This window comes from Nematolebias whitei, chromosome 13 (genome assembly GCF_014905685.2).
Source record: "Nematolebias whitei isolate Nwh7 chromosome 13, NemWhi1, whole genome shotgun sequence".
In the NCBI taxonomy this organism is placed as follows: domain Eukaryota; kingdom Metazoa; phylum Chordata; class Actinopteri; order Cyprinodontiformes; family Rivulidae; genus Nematolebias; species Nematolebias whitei.
The window spans coordinates 12,456,116-12,470,792 of NC_056510.1; the positions used below are offsets into that span (position 1 = coordinate 12,456,116).

General features: G+C 40.5%; 1 protein-coding gene across 1 annotated transcript in view; it reads left to right on the forward strand.

Annotated features, from left to right (window-relative positions):
• The window catches only part of fn1a (fibronectin 1a), a 37,641-nt gene that overhangs the window by 16,009 nt on the left and 6,955 nt on the right, over positions 1-14,677 (forward strand). Inside the window, exons 15-40 of the mRNA XM_037686866.1 lie at positions 21-206; positions 311-439; positions 861-950; positions 1,038-1,232; positions 3,458-3,736; positions 4,113-4,376; positions 4,655-4,749; positions 5,126-5,294; positions 5,382-5,468; positions 5,574-5,765; positions 6,202-6,474; positions 6,952-7,066; positions 7,185-7,261; positions 7,343-7,432; positions 7,521-7,787; positions 7,888-8,004; positions 8,144-8,308; positions 8,413-8,568; positions 8,673-8,786; positions 8,888-9,157; positions 9,340-9,551; positions 9,630-9,717; positions 9,813-9,998; positions 10,152-10,241; positions 11,448-11,639; positions 11,737-11,826. Coding sequence (XP_037542794.1) covers positions 21-206; positions 311-439; positions 861-950; positions 1,038-1,232; positions 3,458-3,736; positions 4,113-4,376; positions 4,655-4,749; positions 5,126-5,294; positions 5,382-5,468; positions 5,574-5,765; positions 6,202-6,474; positions 6,952-7,066; positions 7,185-7,261; positions 7,343-7,432; positions 7,521-7,787; positions 7,888-8,004; positions 8,144-8,308; positions 8,413-8,568; positions 8,673-8,786; positions 8,888-9,157; positions 9,340-9,551; positions 9,630-9,717; positions 9,813-9,998; positions 10,152-10,241; positions 11,448-11,639; positions 11,737-11,826 — 4,188 coding nt within the window. The remainder of the gene's footprint in view (positions 1-20; positions 207-310; positions 440-860; positions 951-1,037; positions 1,233-3,457; positions 3,737-4,112; positions 4,377-4,654; positions 4,750-5,125; positions 5,295-5,381; positions 5,469-5,573; positions 5,766-6,201; positions 6,475-6,951; positions 7,067-7,184; positions 7,262-7,342; positions 7,433-7,520; positions 7,788-7,887; positions 8,005-8,143; positions 8,309-8,412; positions 8,569-8,672; positions 8,787-8,887; positions 9,158-9,339; positions 9,552-9,629; positions 9,718-9,812; positions 9,999-10,151; positions 10,242-11,447; positions 11,640-11,736; positions 11,827-14,677) is intronic.

Sequence of the window (14,677 nt, forward strand, 5' to 3'; positions counted from 1 at the left end):
TCTTTCTTATCCCTTCGTAGTGGCTACGTCACATGGCGAGATCACCCCACCTCCACCTTTGATTGACATCTCAGAATCTGTGACAGAAATCACTTCCAACAGCTTTGTCATCTCCTGGGTTTCTGCCTCCGACACCGTTTCTGGTTTCAGAGTAGAGTATGAGCTCATTGAGCAGGGACAGGGACCTAGGGAGCCCATCGTTTTAGGTAAGTGCAGTTAATTAAGTCAATGTGCAGTTTGTTTTGTGCCGAGTTGTCAGCAGTACTATATTTTCCAATCTGTTGCCATGCAATTATTTTCCTTTTCTCAGATTTGCCTCGTACAACTACCTCAGTGAACATTAATGAGCTTCTGCCTGGAAGGAAGTACACAGTGAATGTTTATGAGGTTACAGATGGAGAAGGAGACAACTTAATTCTCACTACTTCACAAACAACCGGTGAGTTTCTTTATTTGTCATACGCACCACATGTGGTACATGTGGTGGAACAAAATTATGTACACAGAGTCCCAGCTACATCCAACAAAAGTATAAATTGTAAAGAAAACCAGTAATAAGATCTAAGATATGAACTAAGAACAATGTTTAACAAAAAATACGCTAAGCGCTAGTGGTACAAAAACAATACGCCGAACAGCAGCACGAACGTGTGTCTGTGTGAGCAGATGAGTATGAATGAACACAGAAAAGACTAATACATCCACATGTTCATATTTTATGTTCATTGTTCCTTATCAGGCAGTTTTTGGTTTCATCTTCAAGGCCCTAAAATATTGTAACTAGATTGAAAGCCTCAATCTACTATAGCTTTTGGCTGAAACATTTTATTTTCCATATTTGCACCTCATTTCTTCAACAGCACCTGATGCTCCCAAGGAACATGAAGTGGAGGAGGTTGGAGATACCTCTATTCTCATCAGCTGGGACAAACCACTTGCTCCCATCACTGGTATGTTAGAACCATCTCGATCAGTCACAGCTCTAGTTTACTACGTCTTCTGTTTTGTGCAGTCCATATTTTTACCTCTTTGTGCAGGATACCGTGTTGTCTATGCACCTTCAGAGGAGGGTGAAAGTATGGAGCTGACTCTCCCCAATACGGCAACTTCTGTGACTCTAAGCGATCTTCTTCCTGGGATGTCCTACAACATTAGCATCTTTGCTGTGGAAGAGAACCTGGAGAGTGAACCAATCTTTGTACAAGTCAATACCACCGGACATCCCATTCCAGGTATATAAGCACTGTACGCCACCAAAAGCAGCATTATCATTAAACCAAGTGGTTGAAATGACTAAGCTTGTGTGCTTACATGTGAGTTTTTTTTTTTTTTACAGTTGTAGGTCAAATAGAACAAGGTCAAGAAAAAATATTTAACCAAATTATGAATTACATTCAAAATGAGCCTTCTTAAACTTATCTGAGCTCTTCTAAATGAGTCCTTCTCCGCAGACTTTCATCCATTGAAATCACCCATACACCCCTCGTTTTGCTTTTTGAATGTCCAGAGGACCACACTTAACTTCTTTTTTTATTTTTCTACCTGGATTATTGAGAATGCATCAGGATACCCCTCGCTTGGTTTCAGTCGTATTTCTCTGGCCGCACACAGTTCATCCAACTTAAACTATTCAGATCCTACTCCTCCCCTGTGACTTCAAGTGTGACCCAAGGCTCTATCCTGGGGCCACTTCTTTTCATCATCTACCTTCTCCCCCCTTGGCAATATCTTCCGTAAATATAACATTCACTTCCATTGTTTTGCCGACGACACCCAGCTCTCCTTATCCACTGCACCTAATTCTTCACTTCCTCCTTCCTCCCTCACTTCCTGCTTAGCTGAAATTAAATCCTGGTTTACGTCTAACTTCCTTAAATTAAACAGTGATAAAACAGAGTTTATACTCATTGGCACTAAATCCACCATATCTAAACTCAACGGTTTTTCCCTCACCATTGATGGCTCCTTGGTTTCTCCCTCCCCTGACGTCAAGAGTCTGGGTGTCGTTCTTGACACCACTCTCTCTTTTCACTCTCACATCAATAATATTACCCAGTCTGCATACTTCCACCTTCGAAACATCAACCGTCTCCATCTATCCCTCTCTCTGCACTCTGCTTCCATCCTGGTCCATAGTTTGGTCATTTTTTGAATCGATTACTGTAACGCTCTCCTCTTTGGTCTGCCGCACAAATTACTCCGTAAGCTTCAAATGGTTCAAAATTCAGCTGCCCGCATTGTTACCAAAACTCCCTCGTTTCATCACATCACCCCAGTTTTACAGCAACTTCAGTGGCTTCCAGTCACATTCAGAATTCAATTTAAAATCCTGTTGTACACATTCAAGGCCATCCATAACTTCGGTCCTCCCTATCTATCCGATCTCCTGCACATTATCACCCATTCACGCTCCCTACATTCTTCCTCTTCTATCCACCTCAACATGCCTCTCGTCCGCCTCAGCATCATGGGATACAGAGCTTTTTCTCACTCTGCTCCCCAACTCTGAAACGCTCTTCCCCTGGACATCTGTAATATTGACTCCCTTCTGACCTTCAAATCACAACTCAAAACTCATCTGTTCAAGTTAGCCTTCTCACTTTAATTTCTTGTTATTTTCTTCTTGGTTTAGTGTTTTTATAGCCATTCTGTAAAGTTTTATTTTGTGTTTTTAATGTTGTGAAGTGTCCTTGGGTGTCTTGAAAGGTGCTAACCAATAAAATGCTTTATTATTATTCAATTGGAACTAACCTGCATAAATAAAGGTATAATAATAATAATAATAATAATAATAATAATAATAATAATAATAATAATAATAATAATAAATAATAATAATTTGCAAGTCAGGGCGGCCTTTAAGTTATTTATTTTTCAAAGTTTACAGTATTGTAAAAAATAGGAAAACTTTTCCAATGCAAAGTCAGTGAGTTCACAGCTGTTGAGTTTTTATTCTTTGTCTGCCAAGTTGAACATTTGTTTGGGCCAGATGCTTGAGAGCTTTGTAAATGCTTGCTCGTACAGTTTGGAAGATGGATTAAATTTGCATGACCTAGTTAACAGACTGTGATCTCATCTTTGGACCGACAAATGTACTACTTCAAATTTGGCTGATGCACATCTGATGATTTTAAATGTTCACCCATTTTGTTTTTTGTTTTTTTAATAATACAAATTAATTCAGGGAAACATGCCATAATATTTTTATTCCCTTAGGATAGAGACTCACCTCTGACCTGGAGGAAGCATTTTAATTTTGACCATTAAATCAATCACAATCCATCACTCTTTTAAAAAAAATAAAAAAATAAAATCAGTTTTGTCTCAGTGTAGCCCAGTTTTGTTTTTAATAATGTGGCTAAATATCGACATAGATCTTGTATCCCAGTGGGGATTACCTGCACAAAAAATGAGTAAAATGTAAACCACATTTCTGTTTTTGTCTACCTTTCTACAGATGAAGTGGCTTCCCCAACTGACCTCCAGTTCTTTGAAGTGTCCGACAAGAAAATAGTTTTGACCTGGTCCAACCCTGCCGGTGGCATCTCAGGTTACCGGGTCACAGTGGCTTCCGTTGATGAGTCTGGGTCTCCACAAAATGAGATGACTCTGCCCGTTGATCAGAACTCATATATCGATGTGACACACTTACAGCCTGGCACGCTGTACCGCTTTAGTGTATACAGCATTAACAATGGAAAAGAGAGTTTACCTCTTATTGGAGAGCAAACTACAAGTGAGTATAATAAACAGCCTCATTTAAAGACAGCTTTCAGATTTGGACAGTTCTTTGTACTGAATGGTCTTCACAAAACCAACCATTGGGGATTAGTGACAAGTGGTGCACAATGTTGTAGTCTATTCTGTTTTGCTTTGTCTTCAGCTTAACACATGTGTAATTAAAGAAACACTGAAACGATTGCTGATCTTACATGACTGATGAGACTATAAACATTTAAGAGCTTCAATCTTTACAGATGACATTTATCAATATTTATTTAAAAACAGACACAACTTGTACAAAGCAAATGGTATAGAATATTCTCCAAAATAGAATGTTCTCCAAAATGCAATTCCACTGTTATAAATCCAATACTTATTTTTTTCTTTAGAGCCAGATGCCCCCACAGACATCCATTTTGCCGATGTGACTGAAGACAGTGTGGTAGTGCAGTGGTTTGCACCCCGTGCCAAAATTACCGGCTATCGTCTCTTCCTTAATGTAGAAGGCTCAAACCCCATACAGCTGCGCCTGCCTGCACACCTCACCCAGTACACTCTCCTGAACCTGCAGCCTGATACAGATTATACAGTCACACTGCACTCGGAGCAAGACAATACACTGAGTGAAGGAGAGACTGCTGAGTTCACCACAGGTGAGTGTATAAACATTAATAAAAACCTAAAAATAAAAAAAAAATATTGGTAACTTTGCATTGGCCTAACATGGGCTGCTTAACTTTGGGGTCACACCAAATCAGATAGGAAATGAATTAAAAGGCATTATATCAATTGTAATGCTTCAACTAGTTGAATGAATAAAGATGTGATTGTGGGCATGCAAACAACATTATGCCATTCAGGCTAGGTCGTGTTTTCCTGTGTGCTAGTAAATTAAATTTCATAGGAATATAACTTGATTCTGTTTTTTTAGAACCATCAATGGGTAATGCTCCTCAATTCAACACCGATGTGACTGATACCTCCATAATAATCTCCTGGACTCCAGTTCCCTATATTGGATACAAGGTGTGTTCACTGCTGATGCATGCACCATCAAATATTCGATTGTATATATTTTCTATTTGAATCATGTTTTGAATTACTTTTTCAAAAAAGGAACTACTGGATTTTGTGATCGTCTTAAATTAACTCATTTTCTTACTTCTCTATGAAAAGCATATTCTGGTAATTAGTTGCTCTGTGAGTTTTCTTTAAAGCAGCCCAGTAGGAGTTCTCAAGGCCTGAGAGATGCATCCGATTGGTCAGAACATGTCTCTCCAGGGACGAGAACGTTCATTTGGCTTCAATGTTCTTGGGAAAGCACAGACCTCTGACCTGTACCTCCCATACTCCCAACCTATGACTTTTCCTCCTTCTGACTGTTACTACATTTGTCTCGCAGCTGACAGTCCAGCCCAGTCAGGGTGGGGAAGCTGTAAGAGATGTCGTCTCTGAATCTGGAAGCATTTACATTTCCGGTTTGACTCCGGGAGTAGAGTACACCTACAGTGTCCAGCCAGTTTTCAATGGCCAAGAACAAGGAACCCCAATCACTCGACATGTGGTCACACGTATGTATCAAATAAAACCATTAATATGTGATTTATCATCATTTTTTATTGATTACAGTACAAAAATCTTTTTCCTCCGAACTCTAGCACTGTCCCCTCCTACTGATCTAAACTTGGAGTCCAACCCAAGCACCGGTGAGCTTGTAGTTCAGTGGAATGGAGCTGGTACACAAGGTACACACAAAAAACCCTTTGTATGAAATTCAGACAATCCATCCCATCAAGCATGAGCAAAATCTAACATCTCTAAATGCCTCTCCTAACTCCTGTCTCTTGAAGACATCACAGGCTACAAAGTGACGTGCATTCCCACCAAAGGGCAACAAGGAAACAGCTTGGAGGAGTTCGTAGATGCTGGGCAGAATTCCTGCACCCTGGAAAACCTCAGTCCAGGTGTGGAGTACAATGTCAGTGTTGTCACAGTGAAGGATGACATGGAAAGCACTCCTGTTTCAACTGTCATCACCCCAGGTGTGTTTTAGAAGTTTCTAAAAAAAAAAGTTTGATGTTTATTGTATCAGCCACAATTTTAAATTACCACGTCAGCTTTAACCTTTAACACATATATTATACATTCTTTTTAACAATACTATTTCTGTTTTAATTAGATAACAGCTGCTAAGCTATTTTGTGTCACAGATCCTTTTTTCTGTGTGCATTAGGATCAATGAAACTATTTTATTGAATAACCCAACAGGATATTCATATACATGAGGAGAAATCAGCTTGCATTGGGTCTTCCATCAGTTTAAAAGCTGCAAAATGTTGGAAGTAGTTTATATAACTCAGCTTAATGTGTCCTTCTTGGGCTCTTTCTTCTTTGCTTTTATTCAAACTCTTTGTCTTCCTTGGTGTGTTGTTTGTTTCTGCGCTCTTTCTCTCCCGAATCATCCTCCCACCCATGCAGAGGTGCCACGGCTGACCGACCTCAGCTTTGGGAACGTGACTGACACGAGTATCAGTCTCCGCTGGTCACCGCTCAGCACCCCAGTTGTCACAGGTTACAAGATCATGGTGGCTGCTTCTGGCGAGAGCATCCCTATTTTTGAAGACATGGTCAATCCCACCACTGGTAATTACACGGTCTACGGATTGGAGCCAGGCATCGACTATGACATCAGTGTGACCACCGTCACGGAAAGCGGCGAGAGCGAACCAATCATTTTCACTCAACAAACATGTACGTTTTTTGTACCTAACTGGGAAAAAAGATTCGTGTTTTATTTTGAGATGCCTGCGGGTGACTTTCAAACAACGATTGAATTTATCTCTTTGCAACTAAATTAAACAGCTCTTTAAAAGGATTGCTGATGAAATTTAATTGCATGCTTTTATTGTCAATTTAAAAAACCTCGATCTCTTTGTGTAAACACAGACCATCTGATTTTTGTTTAAAAAAAAAAAGAAGAAGTTCTCATCACTACATTTTGTTATTTGTCATTTTTGTAACATTTTAGGCATAGAATAAAACAGACCACTGTCTTTTAAATAGAAAAAAAAATGGCATTGTTTCAATCTTTAAGTGTTTGTCTTTAGTTCTTTTTTCATGACACTTCAACAAGCAATTTAAATTTCCTTATCTTTTTCAGGCAAACCAATTTTTAGAATCTGTTTTATGGCTTTTTAATGCATTCTGATCCAATCTCTTCTCACATAGCTGTACCAGCCCCCACTGATTTGAGCTTTGGCAAAGTTGGACCTGACAGCATGGAGGTCACATGGGAACCCCCTCACACCCCAGACGGCAATGACATCACCGGTTACCTCATTAGGTAAGAGAAGAAATAATGTCGAGCTTTAAAGACATTTCACTATTTTCTTATGAAGTTATTTTGAAAACCTATTGGTGATTTAAAACACTTACATGTTGTTGCTTTGGATATAATTCAGATATCAGCCAGTTGACGAGGATGACGAACTAACAGAAACCAGTGTAGGAGTCAGGATTAACAGGGTGGTGCTAAAGAGTAAGTTATTGCAAGCATCAATAATTCATGTGGACACACTGAAATTTACATTTGTATTTTGGTTCCCCTTGCTGTTCTCAGATTTGCTGCCCAACACTGAGTATCTGGTGAGCGTAGTTTGTGTCTATGAGCAGAGAGAGAGCTCGCCTATTGTTGGCATCAGGAAAACAGGTGATGATGATGTACAGTGAGCTTTTATTGTCTTAAAACATCAAATGAAACTCTTAAGTTTTGCTAAAATGTTGTGTTCTGTCTTCAGCATTGGATTCACCAGTTGGCCTTCGTTTCTCTGAAATCGTAACCAACTCCTTCACTGTGCACTGGCTCCCTCCACTGAGCCAAATCACAGGTTACCGCATTCGTTATCAGATGGTTAGTGGAGGAAGGACCAAGGATGAGAGGCTGCCCCCTTCAAGGAACCGCTTCACTATGACGAGCCTCACTCCAGACACAGAGTACTTGATCAACATTTATGCAGTGAGCGGGACGCAGGAGAGTCTGCCTCTCAGTGGGACACAGAAAACAAGTATGGAAACAGGAACTACAGCATGAGACATTTTTCTCTGATATCACCAAAATGGTTTAATGTGTTTATCTTTGTCTGTGACTCCATATATTTCTCACAGTCTCTGATGCTCCTACTGACCTTGAAGTGCTTGAGTCAACCCCCACAAGTATCAATGTTCGTTGGGCCCCTCCTCCAGTCACTGTACGCTACTATAGGATCACTCATGGAGAGTCAGGTGACCATAAGCGCTTATATTTACCTAAATTAAGGAATCAATGGTTACGTTTTGTTATACTGTTTTGTCTGTAGCACAAATTGTGCACTTATATTTATATATATATGTATATATATAATTTTTTTTTTTTTTAACTCAGGAAGTCACAGTAACCCTAAGGAGTTCACTGTACCCGGCTCCCAGTCCACTGCTACAATCGATAATTTGAAGCCTGGCACTGACTATACCATCACTGTTTACGCGGTGACTGGCAGAGGAGACAGCCCTGCATCCAGCATTCCCATCTACGTCATGCATAGGACAGGTACAAATATGAACGCTTTACACATTCAAATAAATAGAAACATAAATATGTTTTTGTAATTGGCTTTGGGTTTGACTTATTATCTCCACTTTTTTCTTCCCCAGGTGTGGACACGCCTTCTGGAATGGAAGTGACGGAAGTGAATGACAACAGCGCCACAGTGAGATGGAGCCCAGCTCACGGTCCAATCAAAGGCTACAGAGTGACAGGGGTCCCCATAAGTGGACAGGGACAATCTTTCTCTCAAGTGGTAGAATCAGGTATGGTGTTCAGGTTGATTTAACATAGGCATTTTTCAGTGTGTGGAAGATTGATTTCTTCTAAATATTGGAAAAAAAAATTTTATTTTCATTCTCTTATCCAGACCAGACAGAGTTCACTTTTTCAGGCTTGCTGCCTACTACAGAATACGTTTTTAGTGTGTCCACTCTTGGACTAGAAGGAGAGAGCGCCCCACTATTGGTGAACACTGTAACAAGTAAGAGTTTGACATTTCTTCAGAAAGATTGTGGAAATGTTTAATTGGCCTAAATTGATGGATGGATGGAATGCAACAACTCAAACCTCTTGCCTTTTTAGACGTTGATCATCCAAAGGACCTTTCTTTCTCTGACATCGACTCCACTTCCTTGCGAATCACGTGGGACAGTCCTGAGGGAACAGTAACATCTTATAGAATCTTGTATGCGAGTTCAGAGGAGGGTGAGAGAGAGCTACCTATTGTTCTGAGAGGAGATGCTGACTCTGCTGTTATTGATGGACTCCGGCCTGGAACTGAATACTCCGTTAAAGTCATTGCCGTGCACGATGGTACAGCCAGTACACCACTGATTGGGACACAAGTTACAGGTAATTAAAGCTTTACACCTGGGTTATTTGGTTGGTTAAAGCTGGTACAAAACCTGTGTTGCCTAACTTTTCTGTACCAGTAAATGGGATTTTTACCGGATGATGGCTCTTCATGTGTCAAAGAACAGAAACTGTGTAAAAAAAAAAGTCCTGTTTCTTACTAATTCTCTTTTTTTTTTCAGCTATCTCTCCTCCCTCTAACCTTAAATTCACCCAAGTTGGTCCCACCTCATTTTTGATGCACTGGTTGGCACCAGGTCAGGAAAATCAAATAACTGGCCTCACAAGTCTCACTGGGTACCGTGTGGTGGTGAACCCAAAGAACACAAGTGGACCAACCAAAGAGATCAACCTGGCTCCAGATGCCACCCAGGCACACATCTCTGGACTCATGGTAAATGAATGAAATCCACTTGAATTCAAAACTTATCAGTGTTTTTCTCGTCTTCTTAACTTCTTGTATCTCCATCAGATTGCAACAACTTATGAAGTCTATGTTTACGCACTGAAGAACACTCTGACCAGCAGACCAGTCCAAGGAGAGGTCACGACTCTGGAGAGTAAGTCTTTATTTTATAAAACTTGATGCACAGTTTTGGTATAACTTCTTTCCTGCTACTCATAGTTCTTTGTTCTGTTGCTCATCAATATGAAGATATCAGCCCTCCTCGACGCGTACGCATCTCTGATCTTAAGGATTCATCCATCACTCTTACTTGGCGATCGAAAACCAATACCATCTCTGGGTTCCTGATTGAAGTCACACCCACTTCCTCTTCTCCAAGCTACAAACCTATTCAAAAGACTGTCAGCTCCGACTTGCGCTCTTACTCTATTACAGGTAGGGAAATATTAGCGGTCCAATACAATACAACAGACCAATAAAGAAGCTAGATAATCAATCATTCACCACCTTTTTGTCATGCTTTAATACTTAAAGACAAAAAAAGAAAATAACAATAAAAACATGAACTTTTCTGTATTTGCGTATAAGGTCTGGAGCCTGGCACCACTTACAAGATCAATCTCTATACACTGAAGGGCAGTGGACGCAGCATACCGTTCACACTCACCGCCACCACAGGTAATATCACACTTTTTACTGAAGTACTGAGTACGCATACTTTACTCATGTATATTCATCTGGGATGGTGCATATTTAGCCATATTTATCCATTTTGCTGATCTCTAGCCTTTATGCTGCTGCATTCATGTTTGGGCTGCTGTTTTAATGATTTACAATATTAGTGTTTATTGTACATCTTAGATGTTCACCGTTTGTTTAGCGTATATCTTAGATCTTTATATACGAGTCTTTTTATGCTTTATATTTGTGCTATTTTGGGTGTAACTGGGACCTTGAGTACACAATTTCATTCCACCTCATGTACCGCATGTGATGCAAATGACAATAAAGATACATGAACATATTTACAGGAAAACAAAGTTTCCATATTAATATATTGTCTCATCTGTAAAGTCCTATAAAGTATGACATGTGGAAATAATGATAGATTTAATAAGTGTGAACGACTCAAACATGGAAAAAAAAGTGTGTATATATATAGCTATATATATATATATACACCTATATATATATAGATAGATAGATAGATATATATAATCAAATTTACATTTAAATTTGATTATGTTTCATCCTGAAGTAAAATTTTAGTGTTGCATTAAAAATCTATTATAAACAATAATTATTACATGAAATTAAATTGATTAAAAAATGAATAGTTATTGAAGAGAGTAATTGTGAAAGAGTAATGCAACAGGCAGAAATGACCTTTTGAACTTATTTGACAGTTACATAAAATGCATGCAACACATTATTTTTCCTACATCGTCAAATTGAGCATGTAAAATAATGATAATGAGACCTCATCTAATGCTTCACTTCTCACAATGTTTGTTTCAAAGGAGCATGTATGTTATCACGATGCACCTCATCCCTGTCTGTACTCTTACCGCTCTGTCTGCAGTCTTTGTCTGGGTAGATAGAAAGTTGAAAAGAACAATGTCCAAGTTGGCATTTTATTTACATCATTGATATTTAGCTCATTATCAAACAATAAAAATGAAGATTTTGCATATTTTAAATGCACAAAAAGCCTCAGGAAAGATGTATGGGGAAACAAAAATAACAATTTGCAATGGTATTTCAGTATCATGTTTCTGAGCGAGAATAGTGTGATTATATCTGCTGTTTATCTTATCGTGTTGTTCTAAATAACATGGATTCAGTGTATTCTCTTGAGTAATGATTTGCTTGTTTCTCTTCCAGCTCAACCAGTGGTCATCCCACCCACCAATATCCGCTTCACCTCCCTGAATCCTAACAGCATCTCATTTATGTGGGAGCCTTCTCTCAGCCCAAAGGTCACTGGTTATTATGTCACCTATGAGGAAGCTGGAGGTTTGCCTCGAGAAGCCACTCCTAGACCTCACGCAAGCCAGAGCTACGCTACAATCAGTGGTGAGTGTTCATGAGTAAAAATATAATATAATCATTAGTTTTACTAAAAGAGATAATTGTTTAACTATTTTCTTGTGCGTTGTTTGTTTGATTTTAGGCCTGAAACCTGGCACAGAGTATGTCATTAAGATTGTAGCGCTGCAGAACGCTTTGAGAAGCACACCGCTCGTGGGCAAAGCCAGGACTCGTAAGTGCCACCAGTTTGATATTTAAATGAGGTTTGGTATGTACTGGTTCATTTTTAAATATTTATTGCATTATCAAATGTTAAAATCAACTACTGGTACATTTATAGTGCTTGATAAATAAGCTCTTAAATCTGTACCACTTAGGTGAAGTAATCTTGTTCTTGAACTTAAGAAGACATGCATAGAGGTTTTTTTTTCTTCCCAGCATTCTGACGTTTGGTCATCATGTTAATGGTAATATAAAAACCTTAACCATGATCAAAACAAAAATTAAAATAAGTAAATATATATTTTTTATGGACTTGCGACCCGTCCAGTGTGTACTCCGCCCCTCGCACAGTGATTGCCGGAGCTTTGCACCAGCGACTCCCGTGACTCAAAATGGAAGAAGCGGGTAAAAGATAATGGATGGTAAAAGATAATGGATGGTAAAAGATAATGGATGGTAAAAGATAATGGATGGATGGATGGATGGATATTTCGAACAGACTGGCAGGTTTTCAGAGAAGCTGCTGAAAATGGAGGTTCGCTTGATATTGACCAATACACATCCTCAGTACTGGGTTACATTAGTACATGTACTGACACCGTCTCCACTATCAGAAATGTTAAAAGCTACCCAAACAGAAAACCTTGGCTGAATGCAGAGGTGCGTACCCTGCTGGAAGCCAGGAACACTGCCTTCAGGTCTGGAAACTCAGAGGAGCTGAGTAGGACAAGAAAAGAGCTGGTTGCTGGTATTAAGAGGGCCAAGGCCACATATGCAAAGAGGATCGAGGGTCAGTTCATCTCACAAGACCCTCGGAGCATGTGGAGGGGCATTAAGTGCATAACAGATTATAAAGGAAGGAGCGAACAATGTCCCAAAGACCCATCTCTGCCTGATGCCCTCAACAAGTTCTATGCACGCTTTGAAGACCCGAACAGACCACCCAGCACCAGACTCACCTCGCCACCGGATGAAGAGCATCTCAGCGTGACCTCAGCAGAAGTAAGGAGTACCTTCAGGAGGATTAATCCGCACAAAGCAACTGGCCCAGACAACATCCCCGGAAAAGTGTTGAAGGAATGTGCTGATCAGCTCTGTGAGGTGCTGGCAGACATCTTTAACACCTCCCTTACCCTGGAGACAGTTCCCACCTGCCTGAAGACTGCCACCATCATCCCAGTCCCAAAAAGCTCTACAGTGACTGGTCTGAATGACTATCGGCCAGTGGCCCTCACCCCGATAGTTGCTAAATGCTTCGAAAAACTGGTCATGACTCACATCAAAACAACCATCAACATCAACGAGGACCCTCATCAGCACGCATACCGTGAGAACCGATCAACAGAGGATGCAATCTCCTCTGTGGTCCACACTGCGCTCAACCACCTGGAGCAGAAAAACTCTTACGTCCGTATGCTCTTTGTGGACTTCACATCCGCCTTCAACACCATGATCCCCCAAACCCTGATGGACAAACTATCCACACTAGGACTAAGCCCCTCCATCTGCAACTGGGTACTAGACTTTTTAACAAACAGACCACAGTTAGTGAGGATCCACAACCTCTCCTCCTCCACCATAACCCTCAGCACTGGCTCTCCTCAGGGATGTGTGTTGAGCCCCCTCCTGTTTACTCTGCTCACATATGATTGTGCAGCTACCCATCCAGGCTGTCACATTGTAAAGTTTGCAGATGATACAGCGGTGGTGGGATGCATCACAAACAATGATGAGTCCAGCTACAGGCAGGAGGTGGAACACCTGGAGAGCTGGTGCAGAGAAAATAACCTTCACATCAATGTGAAGAAGACAAAGGAGATGATTGTGGACTTCAGAAGGAACAAAAACACCTACACCCCCCTGAACATAAGAGGATCTGCGGTGGAAGTGGTCTCCAGCTACAAGTACTTGGGTGTACACATGAATGACAACCTCAGCTGGAGCAACAACACCACCAGCCTGATCAAGAAAGCTCATCAGAGACTCTACTTCCTCAGACGGCTGAGGCGAGCTGGTCTGGGAAGCTCAGTCCTCACCTCCTTCTACAGGTGTGCAGTGGAGAGCATCCTGTGCTCGAGCATCAATGTGTGGCATGGAGGCTGCACAGCTGCAGAAAGAAAAGCTTTGCAGAGAGTGGTGAAGGCTGCACAGAAATCTGTTGGAATCAGCCTCCCCACCATCACAGACATCTACACCTCCAGATGCAGGAAGAGGGCCACCTGCATCATGAAGGACCCCACCCACCCAGCACACACACTTTTTGCCCCACTCCCCTCAGGAAGGAGGTTAAGGAGCATTAAGTGTAGAACCACTAGACTGAGGAACAGCTTCTACCCTGAGGCTGTTAGACTCATGAATCTCTAACTAGAATAATCACTGTGAAAAACCATATCATGTTGCTGCTGATCTGTTTCATGTTGCTGCTGATCTGTTTCAATGTTGATGTGTTCATGCGTGCACATCTGCTCACAGACTCGTTCATGTTTGTGCTGATGTTCAATGTTTTATGTTATGAGTGCTTGGTGTATATTTAGTTGATGTTTTTCTTAGTTCATATCTTAGATGTTATTACTGTTTTTCTTATACATTTTATTGTTGGATGTAACTGGGACCCTGTGTACATAATTTCGCTCCACCACATGTACCACATGAGGTGCGAATGACAATAAAGAAACTCTGACTCTGACTCTGACTCTGATATTTTTTAATGTATTTTTCAACAGGTGTGTGCTGCTCCCTAGTGGCAGGATTTAAACCCCAACCATAACCCTGCAACAACAACAAAAAAAAGCCCAAGAACAGCATGAAGCCCTTTATCTATCTATCTATCTATCTATCTATCTATCTATCTATCTATCTAT